The 22,110-nt window shown below is 42.4% G+C and overlaps 1 protein-coding gene across 1 annotated transcript; it reads right to left on the bottom strand.

Moving 5' to 3' along the window:
* Positions 1 to 286: 286 nt before the first annotated feature.
* Positions 287 to 16,890, bottom strand: EPSTI1 (epithelial stromal interaction 1 (breast); the record flags this gene model as incomplete). Its single annotated transcript, XM_010285755.1, has 5 exons — positions 16,694 to 16,890; positions 6,859 to 6,917; positions 4,786 to 4,869; positions 999 to 1,072; positions 287 to 370 (listed from the first exon to the last, which is right to left on the bottom strand). Coding segments are annotated over exons 1-5 (498 nt in total), but the record flags the coding sequence as incomplete, so codon positions are not given.
* Between the last annotated feature and the right edge of the window lie 5,220 nt (positions 16,891 to 22,110).

The raw sequence follows: 22,110 nt of genomic DNA on the forward strand, positions 1-22,110 counted from the left end.
TCACAACATTAGTGTTCTTCCTTTCTCACTGCTAACTCTTCAGGACGGATGGAACCAAAAGGCTGGAGTTTCTGAAGAGCCAGAGGAACACTCAAGCCCCAAAGAACACCAGGTCAGATATCCTTCAGTCAGCTACTAAGAGAAGGAGGACTGGATTTCCCAACTCCTTGATGCAATCTTGGGCTAACATTTCATTTAATTAGCCTGTTTCATGTAGTTCAGCAAAATCAAGCATCAAGACATGAACTTTGTTACAGGGCTTCAACTCTGCAGTAACCATATTTACCTTTTCTCTCTGAATTGCTTTCTTTTTCAGATTTTCAGCTTCTTCAGCTGCCTTTTTTGCTTTTACATATTCTTCCCTCTTGTGCTGTATGACATAACACAGAAAATTATTTTACATATGTATGTATACAAAGAACACATAAGGTAACTTGACTTGACTCCTGTACTGCACATCTTTCGAATCTAAAGGGTGTTTGAGGAAAGTTTCCAGAATTTTTTCTTAAAATGAGACACTGAATAAAGCATGCTGTGCATCAGCTACTCCAATATTAGCTTTAAGAAGGCTGAGAAATCTAGGACTGATAAATGAGAATCCATGCAAGGAATCACACAGCTGATAGATAACTTACAAGCATTTATACCTTTTATAACAGGAACAACATTTCTACCTAAGCACTGGATGGGGTGATACATTGATTAATTAGTCAAAGTGTAGGCAGCATGCCGGAAGATACAGCAAGGCATGTAAGTGGCTTTTACTGTACTGGTTATTGTTTTAGATATGATCATTGATATGGGTTGCTACATATTTATAGCCTGATTTCTCATTTTCTTTGGTGCAGAACATTTGTTTCTAGTTTTCTGCTGCTTCCTTCAGGTTTCATGACTTTCTTTTGTCAAGCAGCTGTGAGTTTATTTTATAGCCATATAAAACATTTCATGAAAAGTTTTTTTTTTGAGTTCTTAGAATAAACAAATTTATTCTTCCTGACCTTTTGCTGGTATTTAGATTGCATGAGCATCATTTGCTGTTTTTGCCTTGCTTGAGCCTCTGATTCCTTTCCACTTAAAAAAAAAAAGTATAAATTGCATTTTGCATGAGCATTTTAAGTTCAAATGCCAGACATTTCAGAACAGAGCAATATAACAGATTGGATGTATGCATGTACAGGAAATTTTTCATAATTACAGTAGCTGTCTGACATTAAAGAGAACAGACAGGAGACCTTTTTGATCATTTTATCCATCCATCAAAGGCAGTAGCTTGTTATTTACAGAGTATCCGCTGTATCATCCACTCTACCAGCAAATACGTCTTACAGTATATGAACAGTTTACTGAGGAACTGTTCCATTTTCAGAAGATCAGTCACGCTTTGCAGATGAGTCTTCATTTTCAGATCCATCTCTCTCCACCTTTGCTCAGTTTGTCACACACAGAGTCATAAATCTTATTGCCAAAAAGTTTCTCTTTTGTCAAATTTAGGAGCTTGAAGTCTCTGCCAGCTCTGATGGGATGCTATCGTTTGAATGTCTTCTAAGCAATGTCTTGGGGCTCGAGGAAGAATCCCCTCTCTGAAATGGAAATCAAAGCCTTTTCCCATAGACCTCTTATTCATATCTAGGTAGCAGAGGGTGCCTTTTCCAAAGGCACAGACTGTCTTTTGAGAACATCTAAAGCTCTGGCCATAATGTTTGGCCTTCAATTGAAAAAAAACAAAACAAAAACCACAACACAAAACACAGACACACCCGCCTCCCCCCAAAGCCAACCACACAGAGAAATTTATAATAGATCCTCAGGGATGGAGGGAGTAGTTTTGAGTGTATCGTTCTGCTGTGCTATTTTTCAAAGTATTCTCTTGCTTTGGGGCAACCACTAATTCATTCCCTCAGTTGTTGCAAAAACAACAGCAGCCCCCACCCCGTTTTGAGGGTGAGGGCTGTATTTTCACCTAGTGATTTTCTGAGAAGTTCCCCACTGTGTGACTGTTAATTCTACAGAAACAGCTGGACTGATCTGTGCTACTTGAGGTGCCTGAAATGTAAGACAGCTATACTAGATCTTTCAGGAGGGATCACCCTTCACTAAAAGTAGCTTTCTCCACTTACTAATGGAAGGAACTAATCTTTAGGTGCTTTTGTGAGGTTCAGTGAATGGGAGATCAATTCCCTAAGTGTGGAAACATTTCTGTGCCCAGCAATAAGTCCATTAGATTAAGCTCTGAAGAAAGACTAGCCATACAATATACAAGCAAGAAGCCTACAGTAGCAATAAGCATACAGCTGGCATTGTAGAGTGTCTCCTCTCCAGGTCTAGGAAGTAAAATTGCTACTAAACAAGTTTTGAAACCTTTTGGATGCTTGATCTTTCTTTATTTCTAGCCTTTTATTGGCAACATTTAACACTCTTGTGTTCACTGTAAGTTTCTGCACGCACTGCTGGACATCGGCTCTAAACAAGTATTTTACTGATCATTATTAGACATTGCCTATGGCCTTTCAGATAGGCTTAATTCATTCAAGTTGGCTTGTCTGTAATGTGTTGAATGTTTCACTGAATTCAGAGTATGGCGTGACTGGCTTTATATAATACAATTGAAAAAGAGGCTGTTGCATTTATCAGGCATGATTTGTTGCTTCACTCATTGCTTATGGAGGAAGGTGGAACTTGCATCCTTCATTGCTCTCATCCTCCTATGGTAACTGAAAGTTTGACAGTCAAATATTACAGAGTTTAAATCCAGAATACTTATTTCCCTATGGAAAGCGTAAGTGTTAAGAAATTTCAACTTTAAGAATTCTCTGGTGATTTGGACTAGATGTGTAGTCTCTTAAAATCACTCTGAGAAAATAACATAGGATACTTTTTTACCTTAATGAGTACCTACAGTTGTGAAATTAAAGATGCCACTTATATTTTTTCTCCTTCCTTGAGCTCTCTTCTGTTCCAAATTTGTTCCTGTGGGAATGATGAGATCTAATAATCTTTGCACCCTACCTCTTTTCAGAGGCACTGAACATAGTGCATGTGTCTCAGTCTCCAGGGGTCTTTCTAAATGGCAGCTAGACAGTGACTGAAGAGCTCATATAACCTCCTTGAATTCTTTCAGCTTTTTCTTGCTTTTTGTTTTTGCTCCTTAATTTCCTTCTTTCCCAAGAAAATTTTTAAATGCAGTGGGATTAGAAAAAGTTAAGACACTCCACACTCTTAGTCACTGCAGGTTTGCCACCACGTCCCCAGTCACACAGCCCGTTTGCGCACGTTCTGCCTAGATACTACACACCAACTTTCTGTCTTCACATTTCACTTTTTTCAGCAAAAAGCTTTGTGGCCCTCTTGGGATAGAACCATGTCTTCTAGGAACTGCTCACAGGCAAGAAGCAGCTAATATATATGAACTCACAAACAGCAAGTCTGGCCACAGGATGGTGGGAATACAGGGCATTAAACCAACTTGCAAAGGCAGGTTCATCACGACAAACAACTGGGACTCAGGCTGCAGGGCAAAACAAACATGTGGGACCCACACCACCTTGACTCCAGAAACAAATCTGGCTTGGAGTCAGTTTAAATTGCTCCCTCTCCTGCCTGGTATCTCTTTTTATACACAGTAAACCAGTCCTTGTATAGCACAGCAAAGAAAGAACTTAGTTCCCAGGTCAGACAGAAAATAGCCTGCACTGCATACCCCAAATTCTCCTATGACAGCCAAAAGAAGGAAAAGGAGTGCTAGTTTTGCAAAACTAATAAGGGCATCATTATAATCATTCACTTTGTCAGAATGAATTTTGTCCCATTTTTATTAGCGCAGTTCCTCAAGGTCATCCCATTTTTGCTGTGCAGTATCCTCATCATGTTCTATACAGATGATGCTTTCAAGTTTTGTCTTGTCAGCAAGTTTCATCAGCTCTTTCCTACTTCTTGTGCCAAGACATTAAAGAAAGATATTAAAACAAGATAGGATGAAGACTGGTACTTGAAAAGCACTTCTAATGACCTTCCTCCTGCTTCAGCACAACCTGCAGCCCTACTCTTTGGACAAGACTGGGTGGGTGTTGCGGTTCTTTTTGGTCTTTTTAATTTTTTTTTAAACTAACTCCCAAATAGCACTAAATTAAATGCTTTACAGTGGTTACAACTGAAGAGATCCTCTATGGTTCCTCTCACTTGTCTAGAAAAAAAGTTGGCTTTTTTTCAGTGCGACCTAAGTTCCTGTAGCTTTTTATCCTGTTCTTAATTTAATTATCTCTGTTGTTATTTTTATAAAATGGGTAATACAGAGCCTCCTGCACATTTAGCCTGCAAACGCCTGAAGCTGCAGGGATCACTTCTGCCTCTTCAGAAGCCAGCCATCAGGAAAGCACATGTACTGGCCCATAACACAGCGGAGTTTTCTTGTGGGTAACTGGAGGGTTGCTGACACATGCTGTCCATCTGCACACTAATGCCAAGTGTGCGTCCCATCAGAGACATTAACCAGAGACAACGTCACCAGCAGGAGGGATAATCCACCTCTTTTTCCCAAATGTTGGCATAGATTTTCTACACTGATCTCGACAGATTTCTTGAGTGACAATCTATGCTGTTTTGTTTCAGAAACATCTTCATTACCATGATCATCAAAAAGCACAGAGCACATACAGCACGTACTGGTCATGTTAGCCCTTATTGACACTGAATCTCTTTAATAAGTAGCATGTGAGAAAAAGTGAAAGATGTCTCATGTCCTAGAAAATAACATTTTGCAATTCGTAATAGCTGATTAACATGTCTTACCCAGTCTCTGTGGAAGCAACTTAATTGGCCCTGGCCTGTGCTCTTCCTTCCACCGCTCCAGGTTATCCAGCTCCTTCTTAGCAACTGAGCAGGTACACAAAGAAACAAATATATGGAAGTTAGAGGCAGTTCCCAAAAGCAAGCAGTATCACTAACTGTATGTAACCTTGAAGACCTATCCAGGAACAGACAAACTTGTTCTCAAGGGGTGCAGACAATCCCCCCCCGCCGAGGTTACACAATCACCGCAATGATCAGGAAACAAGGCAAACATTTTGCCTAACCCAAGACTGTATGGTGAGCAAACCCTAGGACTCAACCGCAACAGCAAAACAAAAAACAGCTAAGGGACTGCTAATAGACCGCTTTGAACCCCTGAGAACCTGTAGGTAAATGCCACAGTATTCACTCCTGCAAGTAAAGCAGAAGTTGTTACGATTAAGATTTTACTGCTGCATGGAGGGAAATGCTTGTGGAGTAACGCTCCCCAGCAGGGAAATGAATAAATAATTTTCCCTCCCAACCACATGCTCCCTAAATAAAAACAGGAGTAATGAATAATTCAGCTTCAAATTAAGTTATATCAACATAGCTGTCCACATGTGAGATGGGTGGCAAGCTCCCAGTGTAGTTGGTGGAAGTCTAGTCAATACAGCCAGGGGCACCAGCCATATGCTCTAGGATGGCTGGTTGATTCAACTGCTCTCTCCAATCAACTGACTGGAAAAAAAACAACAATTCCTTTCAATAGCAAGGCCAACAAAGCCATGGAAAGAGGAGCTGTGTTTTACAGTAGTACTTCAGTTGCTCTAGGAGGTCATTTCACTCTTACTAAAACCAACATGAACCATAATTTCTAATGGCAGGCTATGGCTATCAGATGCTAACACCTGCTCTCCTCTAAACAAGATAGAGCCAGTTCCTGGGCAAGTCTCTAAAGAGCCCCAAGAGAGACACTAGCTTGCTATTTCACCTTTAAAACAAGCACTTAGGTAGAGACTGGATTCTGTGAGGCCCTATTTCTGCCAGTACCCAATGCAGAAATACTTTGCATGCTTCAGACCTTGCTTGCTGGTGGCACAAAGTGAAAACAGGTCTTCATTGGAGTAGCAGAACCTTCGCTGTTAGTGTCATAGTCAGCTCTAAAATAACGTGCTTTTATTTCTCTTCACAGAAGATTATGGTTTGGTTCAGGAGAGTCCATTTTCTTTCTTGCAACCAAAGGAAACCCACACCAGCCTGCTGGTGAAGCATTTCAGCCAAACTCACAACATTTGAGAAGAAAGAATTTAATCATACTGTTTCCTTGAGGGCTCAAAACGTGAGGAGTGCTGACACTCCTTCAGCTTTCATATCTTGCACAAACAAGCAGATAGGAGTTTAGGACTGCAGTGCTTGGTCACCTCTGCATACAGAATTTCTTTCATGACTGACTCTTGCTGTGACTTTGCCAATGAGGGCTTTTTAACACATGACTAATCTTTCTGGTAGAGGTTCCTGCTTAGCTACTTTCACCAGAAAGACTCAAAGCAAGCAAAAGTGAACTTACATTCAGAGATATTTTCCCTCTAAAATCATCTTGACCAGCTTCATTAGAAGAGCCACCTATAATCCTTAAACAGAGGTTCAAGAACCAACAGCAGTACTAGTTGCTTTACTCTCCACATCACAGGATTTTCAAAAATATTTCTTACTTATATTTTATTTCTTCCTCCCCCTAACCCAGAGAGCATTCGAAGTTGAGTTCTCCAATCTGAATTCAATTGTGTAAAAGTGGGATAAGGCTAATTCCAGCTGAGTCTTGTCAAAGCCAGCTTGAACAGATCCAGCACTGGAATTACTGAAAACCTGAACAAGACTTATTCTGCATGAAGTTTAGCCAGATGAGAAGTTAATCTTAAGAAAAGCTTACATGATGATGGAGAATGCTCGTAACACTGACTTTATTGTCATAGCTGTACATCTAAAAGCACTGTAAAAATAAGGATAAAAGTTGCAAGGGCAATGAAGTGCACAATCCCCTAAACATTCAGTTAGAAATAATGTATTATCGTATTAGACAACTCAACTTACTTTGCTGCAACTGGTTTCTTCTGGTTTCATTTGGAGTTATCAAGACATATGGGCCAACACTAAAATGAAAGAAAACACTCTCTTATTTTTCCTGTCTACCAAAAACCAGGACTAGAAGGGGGTTCCTTCATCAGCAAGGTCAGTTTTCTGCTGATGTAGCAAATAACTTCATATCAAAACTGGTATTTATTTTGACCCAGTTCTTTGGGATTTTTTGGTAAATACTGTAGAAATAATTGTTGTATTTGGAGTTTGCTGTGAAGACCAAGGATAACGTTTTCAGAAACTTTTAGCATAGCCTTCACTTTTCTTATTCAAGTCTTACTCTAGACTGCTGCCCTCAAACCTTATGCATTTCAAATCAAACCACTTCCTTGAATCAAAATGTTCCACGCAGTAGACAACTACTTCCACAGCTTGGTCAAGCACAGAGGAAGACCACTGTCTACTGGGAAGAGCGCTGGTGCTGTCAGTCCCACCCCATACCTCGAGGCCACCGAGCACCTTGTGTATTCAGGCAGTCTGCCCAAAAGTTGTCCAGGGAGTGTGCAAAATCATACTGTTTGTGATGGACCCAGGTGACTTGCTCTCAGCCTAAGCCTCAGTTTCCTTGTCAGCCTTGAGTTTACCAGGCACCAGGAATTCCTTGGGCATATTTATCTTGCTGTCATGCCTAAGGTGCGACTCACTGCATCAGGACAAAGGCGCTGTTTTGCTAGACTTAATTCAAAATGTTGTTGCTGTCTCAAGGAGCTATCAATCTAACGTGACAGCAAAGAGGCAGGACAGGGTTCAGAGTGTATTAAAGACTCGAGATGATCAAAAGAGTGATGAAAACATGTCAGTTCCACTTGGTGAAAACAGAGGGTTTTATCTACACGGTGTATTGTGTGGGTAGGAGTTTACACTGCTCCCACTCAGCAGAAGCTGAGCCACAGGGGTGCAGGTTTACCAGGAAGGCACTAAGCAGCAGTCGGCTCCATCTATCAGAGTAAGCTCACATCTCTCTGCAGCATTTGGCAGGGTTTTATCGGCACACATGGGCACAAATAACTCATCCGACTTCGTCGTGGGGAAGGCACAAGGAGAAGAGCAGGCAACAAAGAATAATGAGGGGCTGAGCCTCTTAAAAGAAGAAAGGGCCACAGGGGGTGGCTAGAGGACAAGCCAGGAAGCAGAGAGGCACAGTTGGCTGTGCAAAAGCAATGAGCGGATGAGGCTCGAGACTAAGACTAAAAAGGGGAATGAAAATCATGCAAAGAGATGAAAGTGCAAAAAGCTGCCTGCTGTCGTATCACTGTAATCCAGGGTTTGGGAAGGAAAGTATTTATATCCAATTACCTCTTTCTCTTTGAAGACTTATTCTAGGAGGATGTGGATTAATTTATGAGATAAAACTAGTAAAGATAGAGCTGTGAGCTTTAATGGTGCCATTTAATATGACCTTTTCCCTTCCTGACAGCATACTCTGGTGCCTGTGAGACTGTTCTTCACCTCTCCACTGAATCCCAGACCCTCAAAGGCAGGAGCTAAGAGAGCAGCAACACCCTCCTGGCATTCGTAGCACAACTGCAACAGTTACTTAAAAGAAGTTTTGACAACCCATCTTGCTTATGGCATAACAATCCCCATCAGTGATGGTTTTTCAGAATTTTATTTGACTGAGTAGTAGCATTTACAGTTTATCCCAAACTGCCTTTGACAAGCTGCCATACAGTTTATTAGTTTCAAGGAATTTTTTTAGTATTTTTCTTGTCTGCTTCAGATATTAAGATCATATTTCTCTCAAGTCCATACACAAAAATTATTAAGTACCTTTTATACTCCCCTTCCTTTGTCAGTGAAAAAATGGCTGGAATTGTGAGTTGCAAGGCTACATATTTTCCCCCCAAAAAAACATCAGTGCAGCTCAGACATCCCACTGCTTCACAGCACTAGAGAGCAGATGAGCTTTTATATCATCAGATGTACTTTGATGACTTAAACAGTGTTGGCTTGGTTATTTTTTTAAAAATTAGGAATCAAATTAAAAAGGAAGCATGGACCTCTGCGTGTCTGCACATGTATGAGAAATCACGATATCAAACCTAGCCCTTATGCCGTGAATCATTTCCTTTCTCTGCTTCTGCTTTTTGGCTGGAAGGCTCAGAATCCGGGAGGGCAGGTGGGGACCACTCTTCTGACATCTGACTGTGGTCATTATTCTGGAGCTCAGAAGGACGGCACATGAAATACAGCGAAGATCAATCAATTTACAAAAGGGGTAGAGGTGACACTACACTCATCGCCAGGGAAAGCTTTGCTCTGTTTTCCAAAGAGCATTTTAAGAGTCATTGTGGTTAAAAGAGTGCCTACTTAAAGGCCAATTTGGTTTCCATGTTACTGAAATAAAAATGAGGATGTCAAGTCTCCAGTGGGGGAGGGAAAGAGAGAACAGGATACCAACTCTTGGTTGTCTGTTACGTACTGCTTATACTACGTGCCTTATTCCAGCCCAGGTTAACAACAACAACAAAAAAGGCATTAGTGAGCTTATCTAATTTTATAGTGTTCACCTTGGTCTCTGGAAAGATAGATATGTACCAGTGTAGTTTTGGGTACTGGGATCAGGGGGAAGGAAGAGCGAGCACACGGTAAAGTTTTTGTGGGGTGGGTGAAAGTCAAGGTATGAACTGGTCTTTGCTTTTCAAGCCTACAGCAGGAAAGGAGCCAGATGAGCTGCTGCCTGAGATACTCCACCTGCCTTACCGGTTCTAACGCTAAAATTAAAATCCGCACCTACTGTCCCTTATTTTCTTGAGATTTTTTTTGAAGGAAAGAAAGTTAATGCAAAAACCCACCTCCAGTGTGCTTTTAGCCGGTTTGCAGGATATTGCATGTCATTTCTTTGTTCAGACAAAACCTCTGATCTAGTAAAGCCTATAAAACCCACTACAGCCTGTCAATTTAATATTCCAGTCAGTTTCAGAGTTGCCACAATAGCCATAAGTCTGGAGCAAATTATCCTTCTTACCTGGGTAGCAATTAAGGAAATGTGAAGATTTTAAGCTATCAGTGGTGTGCAGACTTCTTGTACTTTATACGAATATATACGAAGTGCTTCAAAATCCACAACCAGAAAAGATGATAAAGAATTTAACTTTACAGGTTCCCTAATAATGATTCTTTTTGTTATATGACTTAAGCCTATCTTTGAGGTAGGGTCGTTTTATAAATAAAAATACAGAAGTCACTGGAGGAGTAGGGGAGAACACCTTACCCAGGTTATAGCTCTTCAGAGAAGAGAAACAAATCATCTTTTACCTTTATAGATCATATAAATCTTGATGAGACTTTTTTTGGTTTATTTTCTTCAGAGAAAATGAGAACGTATTGACTAATTACACAGACTGAACAAATATTAATGAGAGTAAGAAAGTTATAACCTCATAAGAGAATGCATCTGTATTGAAATAAAACCAAAAAGCAACCTTCTACGATTTTTCTAACAGATAGACATCAAATATCACAGTAGTGGGAAGATAAATACCTATATAACAATATATATAAATAGATAGGTATAGAAACATTTCAGTCAGGAGAAGCATGCAATACAGTCATAGAAAACCTGCAAAGATAGATTACAGTTTGAGCGACAAGCAACAAAGAGAACACCATGTGTGCAATCTTAAATTCTGAATCCTCTGTGTAACTGCTCATCCAGCTAGCATCACGTAACGACACCTTTTCAATGCTTTCATGATATAGATCATAGAAACCTTTGCTCTACTTTCTTTCAGGTTTGTATGAAATAGTTTATTTCTAAAATGGAAAAGAACACATGAGAACTGCTATTCACCAATAATGTTTTTTGCAGATCTGTGCCCTTCAGTTTTTTCACAAGCCTGCTCCAGCCATCTACCACTGGGGAGCTTTCCAAATGAAGTGTGAAATAGTTTAAAGAGTTACAAAAGTAATGGCGGTTATAAACTATTTCCAGTTCCACTGTGTTTTATACTGTGGGTGCATCGGTACATGAATGCCACAAAGCTGAAAGCTAAATATTTCGCTCCACTGCACTATGTGCTCTGTGTAAGAGACAGAAACCAAGGAGAGTGTAGTTGGAGAGCAATACAAATGACTAAAGCTTGGGAAAAAGACCTGGGCAGGTTCAACCTGGAGGAAGGACTCAAGGGAAGATACAGGTGAAATACTGTATTAAATAATATGTTAAGACTGAATTTAAAAGAGAAAAGGGACCAAACTGCCAAAGACAACTGTTGAATCTCCTTCAAAGATACACTAAGCTGAACTTCGCATTCAATTATCAGGAATTGTTTTAAGAGCAGTCAAGTCCACGCCACCACAAAGTATTGCTTTCACCAAGGCTCCCATGCCTGATGGAGCAGCCATATGCTGCTAAGCTCCATGGAAGCTGCCAAATCAGAGGGCTACAAGATGCCAAAGCCCAGTGAGCAGACAACTGTCCTGCAGGTATCCCCATGTCGCAGTGCACGCACGGCCAGATGCTAACGACAGCCACAGTTCTAGAACTCAGTCAAGCAATATGCTCTGCGCCCCGGCGGTGCCGTAAGCGGAGCTTTGGGAGGGTGTACAAATCTTGCGTGCAGGCTTGGGGCTCTGGCTTTCCATCTTCATCAGCATCAGCATCTTACCAGTTTGCAGCTCAGAGACAAAAGCGAATTACGTAATATTATTCACTGATTCATCCTAGCTGCGTGTGTGCTCTTAACATGAGAGGCAGAAAATAAACTGCATTAGCAGAAAATGTTTATCATCAAAAGTCTACAAAGATGGATTTTGTCCCGTGTTTGCCACAGGCTAGGAGTGCACTTAATTACCACAATTCAGCTGATGTCTTGAAGCTTATTAAGCAAGGGTAACTCACTTCTGTATCTGGTCCCTCTGGTTAGCTAAAGCTTTCATTATAATGGCCAACATTTTTGCCATAGTGAGGTCCTAGGATAAAACAAAGAGTTAAATCCTGCAGAAGTGAACTTTCACAGGTAAAGAGCGAGAAGGAAAACAGCAGCAGAGAGAGACCCAGGAGAAGGCATGAGTCAGAAACAAGCAGGAAAAGCAACAGACCTGCGGTTCTGCTGTTGGCACCCAAATCTCAATTCTCCGATACCCACAAGCTTGTAGAGAAATTCCTGAAGTTAAAATTTGGTCCAAAAAGTAAAACTGAATCTCAAAACTGAATTTCCAAGAGTTAAGATGGGGCTCAGATTCAACAGCTTGGTTTGGGCTCAGCATGTGACAGCCCAGCAGAAAGAACTGCAGGTGCTTCAGCCAGAACCCCATTTTGGACAATCTCAACCACCTTCTAAAGCTCTAAGGAAATTGTTACAGTGATGGATCAAATCAGGGAGCCAAGGGGTAGCTCTCAGCCCAAACTCGGCTTGCCGCACAGCATTGTCTCTTCCCTGAAAACACTAACACGCCATTAGTCAGCATATGCTCGTGGGCAGACTACACCAACAGGACAGAGTTTGCTGTGGCAGTGTGGCAGACTGACACCAGACCCAATGAAGTCAGAAGTCAGAAGACCCAAATTAAGTCAGATGTGGCCGTGTTTATGCTGTCCCCAGGTCCCAAAGCAGCTCAGTTACCTCAGTGCAGCACAGTGCCAGGGATGCAGTGAGTGCGCCGAGCCAGCTGGAGCACCTGGTAATCACTAGCCGCGAGGAGCACAGAAGCATCCATACGTCCACCCATCCATCCATCCATCCATTCCAGGCGCTGGGCTTGGCAACGCCAGTGCTGAGCCAAGCTACGCCCAGCAGAGGCATCCGTGTGTTGCGAGTCAGCCTTGCCAGCATGCCTGGAGAGCTGAGCAGGTCAGATGCTGTATCACAATGAAGATTAAGACTTAAGCTAGTGGCATATTCATCTCTGCTTCCCCCACCTTCTTTTCAACGATATATTTTCTCCTCCTCTGCCTCTGCACCACAGTATTTGTTATTTTATTAGCCCTGCCCAAACACAGTATCCTCCCATACGTTCCTTACTCATCGTCTCACCACAGCTCCTCATCAAGCTATGCACCAAGGGAACATGGCAGGCCTTGTGCAAATCAAGCTTTCCTGAGAAAGCCTTCTAACACAGGAGTTAGAAGAACCTCCTCCCCTCCTCTGCAAACACTATGAGGAACACAGCAACCTCCATAATCCAGACTAACACAAATCTTACTGCAGAGTCATCCTCTTACATAGAGCCTGCCACCAAACACTTGGCTAGAGACAAGGCTGGCTACTGACCACAGGGAAGCCGGGCATCCCTGAGTCGCCCCACTGGGCTGTAAAGATTAGTACATCAGCCTGAAGGATAGAGAGTTGAGAGATTTCTCCTGCACAGCAAATGCAGAGTTTAACCCTAAACAGATTGTCAATGATTCAAATAGCACTCCAGTGCTACTCCCTCCCACCAGTGGCAAGGCAGTGGGAAAAACAAGCATTCTGCTAAGCATCCACCTCCAGTTTTGTAGACTAATTTGTTCTTTTTAAAAAGAAATCTCAGATAGTGAAAGAAAATAAAATTTTCAGAAGAACTGCTAAGCATTCTCTATCGGCAAAAGATTGAGAGGTGTTACACACTGTAGATTTTTTTTTTTTTTAAATTCAGGATGAAGACTGGAAAAGGAAGGAAAGAAAGCCCTGATGGATTTGGCTTTTGGCCATTAAAGAATACAATTCCACAAGTCAAGCATTCTAGTAATCCTGCTCTTCTTTCACACAAAATTATGAGGGATTGTTACCAGCTGTGTGACAATATATCTTCACGTTTTATTATTTTGAATTTGATTTTTTTTAATGGATTTTTACTTGAACCAATATTACTCTTGCCAGCTTTACAGGCGCCAAGGACAGACTGCTTGAATAGGGACAGCATTTTCTTTTTCAGGCACTAGCTACAGTTCAGTGTCTAATTTCCCCACTTTCCTCCACCCTTTCTCCTGCACAGACTTTTGTTTCTGAATAGACATGAACAGGGGCAATTTGGGAATTCACAAGTTAATTTCATGGCACTTAGCAGATGAAGTGAAATAACTTAAATGCAAACTTATTATCATAAGCAGTTTCCAACACTTGTCATCCTGGTGATTTTTTCTCCACAGCCTGAAACCACTTCCCATATAGAACTGGAGGGGGAGGTGCAAAGTTTCAATTCAATTTTGCATTTGAACAAGTATTTTTCTTAACTTAATTAGGATCACTTTATTATCTCTTCTCAGCCTTGACATACTACATAAGGGCTTTTCCAAAGCAAGAGGAAAATTACCCTCTAACACCAGTTGCCCGCCTTGTACTTTTTAATAGTCAAGCTTGAATATCGACTAGTGGATGAGACTACAACATGCCAAGTCCCACACATATTTCATGTGTCCAGTCTACATGAAAGGTCATCTGATTTCACCCTAAGATGCTGCTAAGGTGTTTTCCCACTCCCGATTTCTCTGAAGCACAGCCTGAGATGGGAGAGTTTGCGTGGAAACAAATGACACACATACTCAGAAGCTTCAACAGAGACTCAGACTCCTGCTTTGCTGGCAGAAAAAAACACATTCTGGCTGCTTCCAGAAAATAGCAAGCAGCACACAAGTTGGAATAGAGCCACTCCTTGGCACAGAGGTATCCTGCTTGGGCCCCTCATGTTCCCTCTGCTATGCATATTCCAGAAAGCCTTCTAGGTTAATGCTAGTCTGTGCATTTTTTCTTCTACTGGAACTCTATGACTTTAGCTTTCAAACTGGTTCAACCCTTGGTCATCCCAGAGCCTGAAAACCTGGGCTAGTCTGGGGCTGTCCTACTATTTTAGTTTTAAGCATCATGTTCAAAAGGATTGATGGCTAAAAGGCTGAGTCAGCTTTTTCATTGCTGAAATTATATTTTATCTGAGATCTTTTTCAAACATAACTTGAAATAACAGAACAAAGATAGAAAAATGAAAGTACCTGTTAATTTTTGTTTTAAGAATAACAACTTCAGCATTTCAGAGACCTTCTACCACTTTAATCTGGGTTAGTTAAGGAAATCACAGTTTTAGTGGCTTCATCTCCTTCAAACTGACCCTTGAGGGAAGGGAGCAAACCCCAGTCTTGCCCACTTCTTTTTTTGATCGTTTGTTTCCCACTCATATTACACGGTTTCTGTTTGAACCTGCCTTTCCCTCATCTCTCCTCCTCATTAACTACATACTAATGCAGACTTTAATTTGTACACGCCAGGTTTAGGAATGAATTCTCTGTTACAGCTCTATGAAGACACAAGACAGAATCTTTCACATCACGTAGCAAAAAATACTAAGTGCACAGTCCTCGCAGCTGATGCACAACAGCTTTCTCTCTGTAAGCATCATATCAAGATGAAAAAGGGAACAGGGCTTTAAATTATTCTTCCCCCAAAAGCTTACCTAGTTTTAGGGGGGATCCCATCATCCGGTCAGAATGTGTGTGCATGTATTTGCTCTAGCTTTAAATTCACCAGGGAGCTCCAACAGATTAAGTATTTACCTAACCTATACCAGGGGTTCATAACCCTGACTAAATTTGGGTAAAGACAGTTATACCAATGGGAAAAATCCCACTATCCCTCTCCCACCCCAGAGGAAAAAGGGCAAAAAAATGTACATAGCACAAGTACATAAGCTAACTAGGGCTGCTCTCACTCCACTGGGGATATATGCCAGTGCAAGGGCAGGGAAGACAAGAGGGTCTTTCAGGTTTGGAAGTGGCAGAAAATAAACATAGACTGTAACTCAGGAATGGTTGTTTGCTCTCCTGAAAGTCCGTCATTAAAGCGCTGACGGATTTCAAAGCTACCCAGCTCTTAATAGCCCCTGTATCATTACCACCTAGTAGGCAAAGGTTCGTGGGTTACAGTGGAAAGCTGCTGATTGCTGCTTGTGATCAGCAACCTGCCACCTCTTTCACAGCGTGGCTCCACCTTCTTCATCCAGAAAGAAGGGAAAGGAAACTGAAACGGCCTTCAGTTTCTGCCGGCTGCACTTTGAAAGGCAGGGGAAAAAAAAGGCAAGCTGAAGCAAACTCAGCACATAATAATAATAATAGCGTGACATGCACTGTTACTAACAGCTTAGAAAAGGCCCATTTGGGGAAAAAGACTGTAAACAATTTGCTTTGGTCAGCTAAGCATATATGTATTAAGCACATGTGCATAAAATACACACACACTACTGTCCGTTTCTATTCTGTATTATATCTGCAAGCTAGAGCTTATACAAGCTATCTAAGAATTATCACTGGAAAACCAGAGATGGAATGAGCATAGGTCTCAATAAAGCCTAAAATAAAATTGAGGGCTGAAGCTTTGGCTTTACTTTTGTCAGCATGAAGTTGTTGGAAGCTGTTCTGTGTCCTGGACTGCATTCAGATCAGTGCTGGAATGCAGCCTATATCCACCTCTTAAGCCAAAGAAGTATTTTTAGACTTTCCAGGATGAAATATTAGGAGACAGAAAACAAGGAGCTAGAACCAGATTTGAAATTTCACTTTGAAACAAGCTGCCAAGAAACTGACACTAGACACAGCAATATCAAACGCACAGAACCGGCCGCTGCTATCGCCTGAAGCGTAAGCCATGCCATCACCAAGCCTGCCAGAACAACTCGGGTCCCGCGTAGGTAGCGTTGTTCATAGGTAGGTTCAGGCTGACTGCAGGTGGCTCTGAGAGGACAAGGACAAGCTACCTTTGTGCCCAGTCCCATTTACAGGCTCTCTATAAAGTACTTCTGCCTTCGAAGGTGTGCATCTCAAGGTGGAGAACAGGCACCCGCTACGTGCAACACCACCTCAGCCAGGCTCCTTGCTACTTACTACTGCTCTTGCTGTTGTTGGTAGACTGATGCTTGGCTGCTTTGCTCCTCTTCAGATGTTGTCAGCTTCTGAGGGCTTTCAGCCTCCTCTGTTTTATTGTTGCCATCCCAGAGATAACCCTGAGAGGAAAACGGGGTACTGGAGGCAGCGGGCGTCCTGTACCTGCTGCCTTCCCTCCATCCACTGACCCCAGACATCACTACAGGAGTACCTTGCCTTGTCAGAAAGTATTGCCGCTAACTCAAAACTTTGAGTTCTTGCAAGCTGGTTTCAATTCCCTGTAAGTCCCACCCCGGGCTGGACTCTCAGCTATAAGACATGCAAATGCATGCACAGCTTTCTGAGTCATCCTCCAGCCGAAGCTCGGTTTGATCGTCTCAACCACAGCCCCCGGTCAGACAGGAGTCATGGGGTGACAGCAAAGCTGATCTATGCTAAAAAAACTAATACAACAGTCAACAACACTTTGTGCAGCCTTGGAACTGACTGCTTCAGGATAAGCATAGTGAGGTCTGTCTGAAAGCCATATTTCTGACAATTTTTTACCTCAGCACTTCAAATTTGCCTATGTCAGAGGGGAATAACTCTAGGGGGGTTGCTGGTTTCTGTTTTGCCGGAGCGTCAGGAGAAAGATGAAAGTGAAACTAAAAACTAATGCTCAGATAAATCCTAAGGCAATGGTTGTGCACAACTCCAATTCTGCCTTTCAATTCTGCTCAACCAGAAAACTTTTTTACTTTGGCCTTCCTAATTCTACCTGATGAATAGAGGACAAATACATGATCCTTTAACCGAAAATGCAGATCCCCTCAGTGAACACATCTGACCAGTGGTACTGTATCTATGGGATCTGCAGAGCTGGGGAAAACCAGCAACCTTCTTAGTATCACTAGTAAAATAAAGATCTTTGGCAGTTCCTAACCCAAGAAAAAAAGAACTAGTAATGCTACTCAAGCTTTATGCAGCAGAGCTAGGGAAATTCAGCTCCATAAATGCAGATCCTGTCACTTCTTGTCCTCAGCTGCTCAAGCTGCACTAAAACCACATTGCTGAAGGGTGGCTTTTGTGGCCGGGTTTCCTGACGGTCCAGACTGTCTAGGTCTTGCAGCACATCGCACACATGCTGGGAAAGTAGCAAGACAAAATGCCACATGGAGAGCCATAGAGTCTCTCTGGTGTTCTCCACACTCCCTGGGGTGATGTATGGGACACTGTCACCAGCATTACACCTCCCAGAGCTGCCACATCCAGTAGCATGTATCTCCTAGGGCTGCCTGAAGAAGGCAGTATCAGTGGTCTCTCCGTCATGCCGTCCCTCCTAACATGCTCTGCAGCATGGACGATCTGCATTTGTACATGAATCATTCTGTGCAGACGCTGGAGCGCAATGGCAGTACATTGCAAAGGGATGAGCCAGTGCAAAGTCCCTTGCACCTCTCCCAGAACTGTCTTGCTGTGGGCCATGATGTGTCTAGCCCAGTCTGTGAGTGCACAGGAACACTGTGGGAGAGTCTGGTATAGACACTTCTTGGAGATAGATAGCAGAAGTCAACCAGAGGCCCTCTGCCTACCTTCTGCTAAACCCTGATCTCTCTAATCCCAATCTCTCTTGAGACAATGATGCGGCATTCATTGATACATGCAGAAGCCATCCCAGGTTGGCAGTGCAGTCTCTCTTTTTGGTTTCTTAGGGGAAGAATTAGTCTCTGGGACATTTTTTAAGGAGTTGGCTCAGTTGGGGGGATAGATACACATTGCCTTTTAGCTGCCTGGGCCATTAATCAGAGTACTTGCTCACACAGCCCCTGTCTTGGTTTGGAAACTGCCCAGGAGGCCAGAACAGGCTATAGTCCTCTTTGACCCATATTGTTTAAAGCCACAGACTGTGGGCAAAGGAATATGTCTAATTTGTAAGACATTGCTGCGTCATAGCTGCAAGGCAACTCTTGATGTTGCCAACAAAGGCAGTTTCTTGCTTCAGAGTGTTCCAGGCTGGTGGGGGAGAGAGCATCTCCTCCGCCAGATGTCTTCAGGATTTGCTAAAAGAGCAAAGGGCCTCACAGCCGTGGAGCAGTTTTGTGCACTTATTCTTTACCTCTGGTCTCTGCAGAAAACACGGACATTTTGTCTTGGATAATGGTTGGGCTCTTACCAGAAATCAAATGCATGGCACTTGACAATCTGAGCCATCCCCTAAGTTGTCCAAGAAGGTGTTCAGGTAGGCCAGAAGGCTCAAGGCTTGCTGCTCTGCTTCATGTGGGCTGCCACCTGCTAAAGGCAGGCCCTGGGGAAGATCATTAACCCAGGTTCCCCCTCTGCTTCCCAAATATATTTCGGTTTTTTTTGTACAAGATGCTGGCAAATGAAAGGAAGCCTCAAGCTTAGTCCCTATGTAGGACAGCAGGATAAATACATGAGGTGCAGTGAGACTAGAAGCAGTGCAAAATTATAGCAAAGTCATGTCTGAGGACTGAAAATATCTCTGGGATAACAGTTTGTGCCTACAGGCACCTTATTTAGTAAAAATCCAGCTTCAACATCTGTATTCTTCTTAACCCATGCAGATTGATGTCTCAATAACCCAAATTTAATTATGAAAATTGATAATAATTAATGTGGCCACTGCTGCTGTACCTTCAATCCCACATTGTTACGTAAAATTCAGATCTAACATCTGTTTCATGTTGAAATTTAGAAAGCTTTGGCTGCAAACAGTAACTGTAGAATCTAAACAGTTTACATCTATATTGCTCAAAAAGAGGGAAGTAAAATGAACGCAAGCACGGAGAAGCTCAATTGTTTACATAATTTCAGTACTAGTTTATTTCTTAGCTCTGTTGTGGACAACCCAAACTATCTGTCTCCAAGACAACATCCAGGCCTGGCTCTGAGGATGGTTCATGCCAGACATGACCCCCACAAAGTATGAATATGGCTGCACCAGATTTAGTTTCCTCCACCCTAAACAACCCTCCAACAGTGTCCCAGCAATCTCTGCACCTCAAACACACCCAATGTACCTCTGTGTCTGTCCTGGTTTCAGTGGGGATAGAGTTAATTTTCTTCACAGAAGCTACTGTGAGGCTATGTTTTGGATTTGGGATCAAAAAATGTTGATAACGTGCTGATGTTTTCAGTTGTTGCTAAGCCGTCAAGGACTGCACGGCTTTTTGTGCGAGAAGGTTGGGGGTACATGGGAAGCTGGGAGGGGACACAGCCAGGACAGCTGAGCAAAACTGACCAAAGAGATATTCCACACCATACGATGTCACGCTCGGTTTATAAAACTGGGACAAAGAAGAAGGAAGGGGTCAGGGGACATCCAGAGTTATGGCATCTGTCGTCCCAAGTAACTGTTACGTGTGATGGAGCCCTGCTTCTCTGGAGATGGCTGAACACCTGCCTGCCCATGGTGAGTAGTGAATGAATTCCTTGTTTTGCTTTGCTTGCGTGCACGGCTTTTTCTTCACCTATTAAACTGTCTTTATCTCAACCCATGAGTTTTCTCTACTTCTACTCTTACTTCCCCATCCCACCGTGGGGGAGTGAGTGAGCGGTTGCGTGGCACTCGGTTGCCAGCTGGGGTTAAACCACGACAGTGTCGTACTGCACAGTATGTCATTCATCAGCCCTTTGGTTTCATGCTACTGTGGTGGACTGATACGCAGTTTTTGTCTTAAACATTTTGCGGTTCCAAGGAAACCACACCTTTCTTGGTACAACACAGGAAACCACAAAGAAGAACGAGATACTGGCTCCCGCAGAGCAGAGATACGGTGGAGGTGAGAGACACCAAAGCCTGCAGATGTGCCATTGCCTGTTGCATGTGCATGAAGAATCTTATCTTCATGTCACACCCGTGGACGAGGCGTCCAATCAATGTTTCAGCCACAGGGTGGTGTGGCGGACCGACGTGCAGACTTTGTCTTAAACGTTTCTTGGTGCGGAGGCCTGCAGAGCAGAGCTACGGCGCAGGCGTAGTGGTAAATATCACCCCGCTAGACTGGTTTCGGAGCACAAAGGTGCGATGCAGGGAGTTGTGAATCGACTCAGCTTCGTCTCATGTAACCTCATGCCTTGCATTTTGTATTATTAAATTGTTAAATTGGTTGGCTGGTGTTGTTTCACTCATCCCAGGGGGATCACGAACTTGGTCGTTGGTCTCACGGGGAAGGAGGTCGCCCTGAACGACTCCTTTCGGGCTGCAACAGCTACTAAAACAGAACTTTTGATGAGCTGCAACACATCCCTCATATTACGTCAGACACATTGAGCTGAAATATTCCCCCAAACAATAAGTAAGTTTTAGCATGACAGCTGAAGGAAAGACATGCATATTGCCACCTAGCCTAGTAGAGGCCAGTCTTAGGCAGCATACATATGAACAAGTCTGTGCCAGATGGATTTTGGACAAAGGCTCAGTCTCTAGCCCTATTTCATTTAGCGTTGTAGATGCTAAATAGATGCTAAAGAGTCTGTGCTTCCTAAGTATCAGAATGCCAATGTATTCAGCCTCCTGAAACATGCAAACCCTCACCAAATCTCAACCTTTCCTGAATTCTCCATAAGAATTTTAACCCAGTACTTATATTTTTCTAGACCCACTAAATATTGGCTGCCTATTCTATCCAGTGATTTATGTTTACAGTTGTCTTACATTCCTACCTGGGTCCGATGCTGTGGTGCATTGGCACTTGCTAGCAAGCACCCATGGAGCTGGTGGCTCCCCCCCTCCCTGCCAGTGGGACAGGGGAGAAAACAGGAAAAGACGTTAGAAAAAAACAGGAAAAGCAGTGAGAAAATTAATCTGTCAAAATAAAGCGTTTTTGTCTGCAAAGCTCTGTTGCCTCCAGCTGTTAACAAATTTTTTATTTTGTTTTGTGGGAGGAAAGTCCTTGGTAGAAAATGATCTTTCTTTTGCTTTGAGAAAATCCTTCAGTGGACATGTAAAATATTAAGAATCACCATATTGCCTCCCTCACCTGTGCTTTTAATGAAATTACAATAGTAAAACAAACTAACTTATGTAAAGGAACATTCTGTATTGAACCTGCATTTCCAACTCAGCAGCACCATGAACATGAAGATATCACAAATGAAAGATGTCACAGATCCTTTCTCAATAAAAAGGATACTGAGAATCCTGGTCAGCCACCTCATCCTTTCCTTAGGAATGCTGGATGGGATAAAACTCTCTTTGACAAATAAAATAAATAAATAAATAAAAATAATAAAAAAGTATTTATAACAATGTAATATCCCCTACCTCTCCTTGCCTGAAAACACCTGTTCATTCTTCATTATTTCACTGTTTCGTGCATGGATTTTAAGGTTTTGCATTTTAAAGTTTTTTTCCACAGCCATGGACACTTTTCATTAAAAGCTAAGATTTTCATTTAATCCAAGGAGACTAGAAG

The sequence above is a fragment of the Phaethon lepturus genome, unplaced genomic scaffold (genome assembly GCF_000687285.1).
Source record: "Phaethon lepturus isolate BGI_N335 unplaced genomic scaffold, ASM68728v1 scaffold9080, whole genome shotgun sequence".
Classification (NCBI taxonomy): domain Eukaryota; kingdom Metazoa; phylum Chordata; class Aves; order Phaethontiformes; family Phaethontidae; genus Phaethon; species Phaethon lepturus.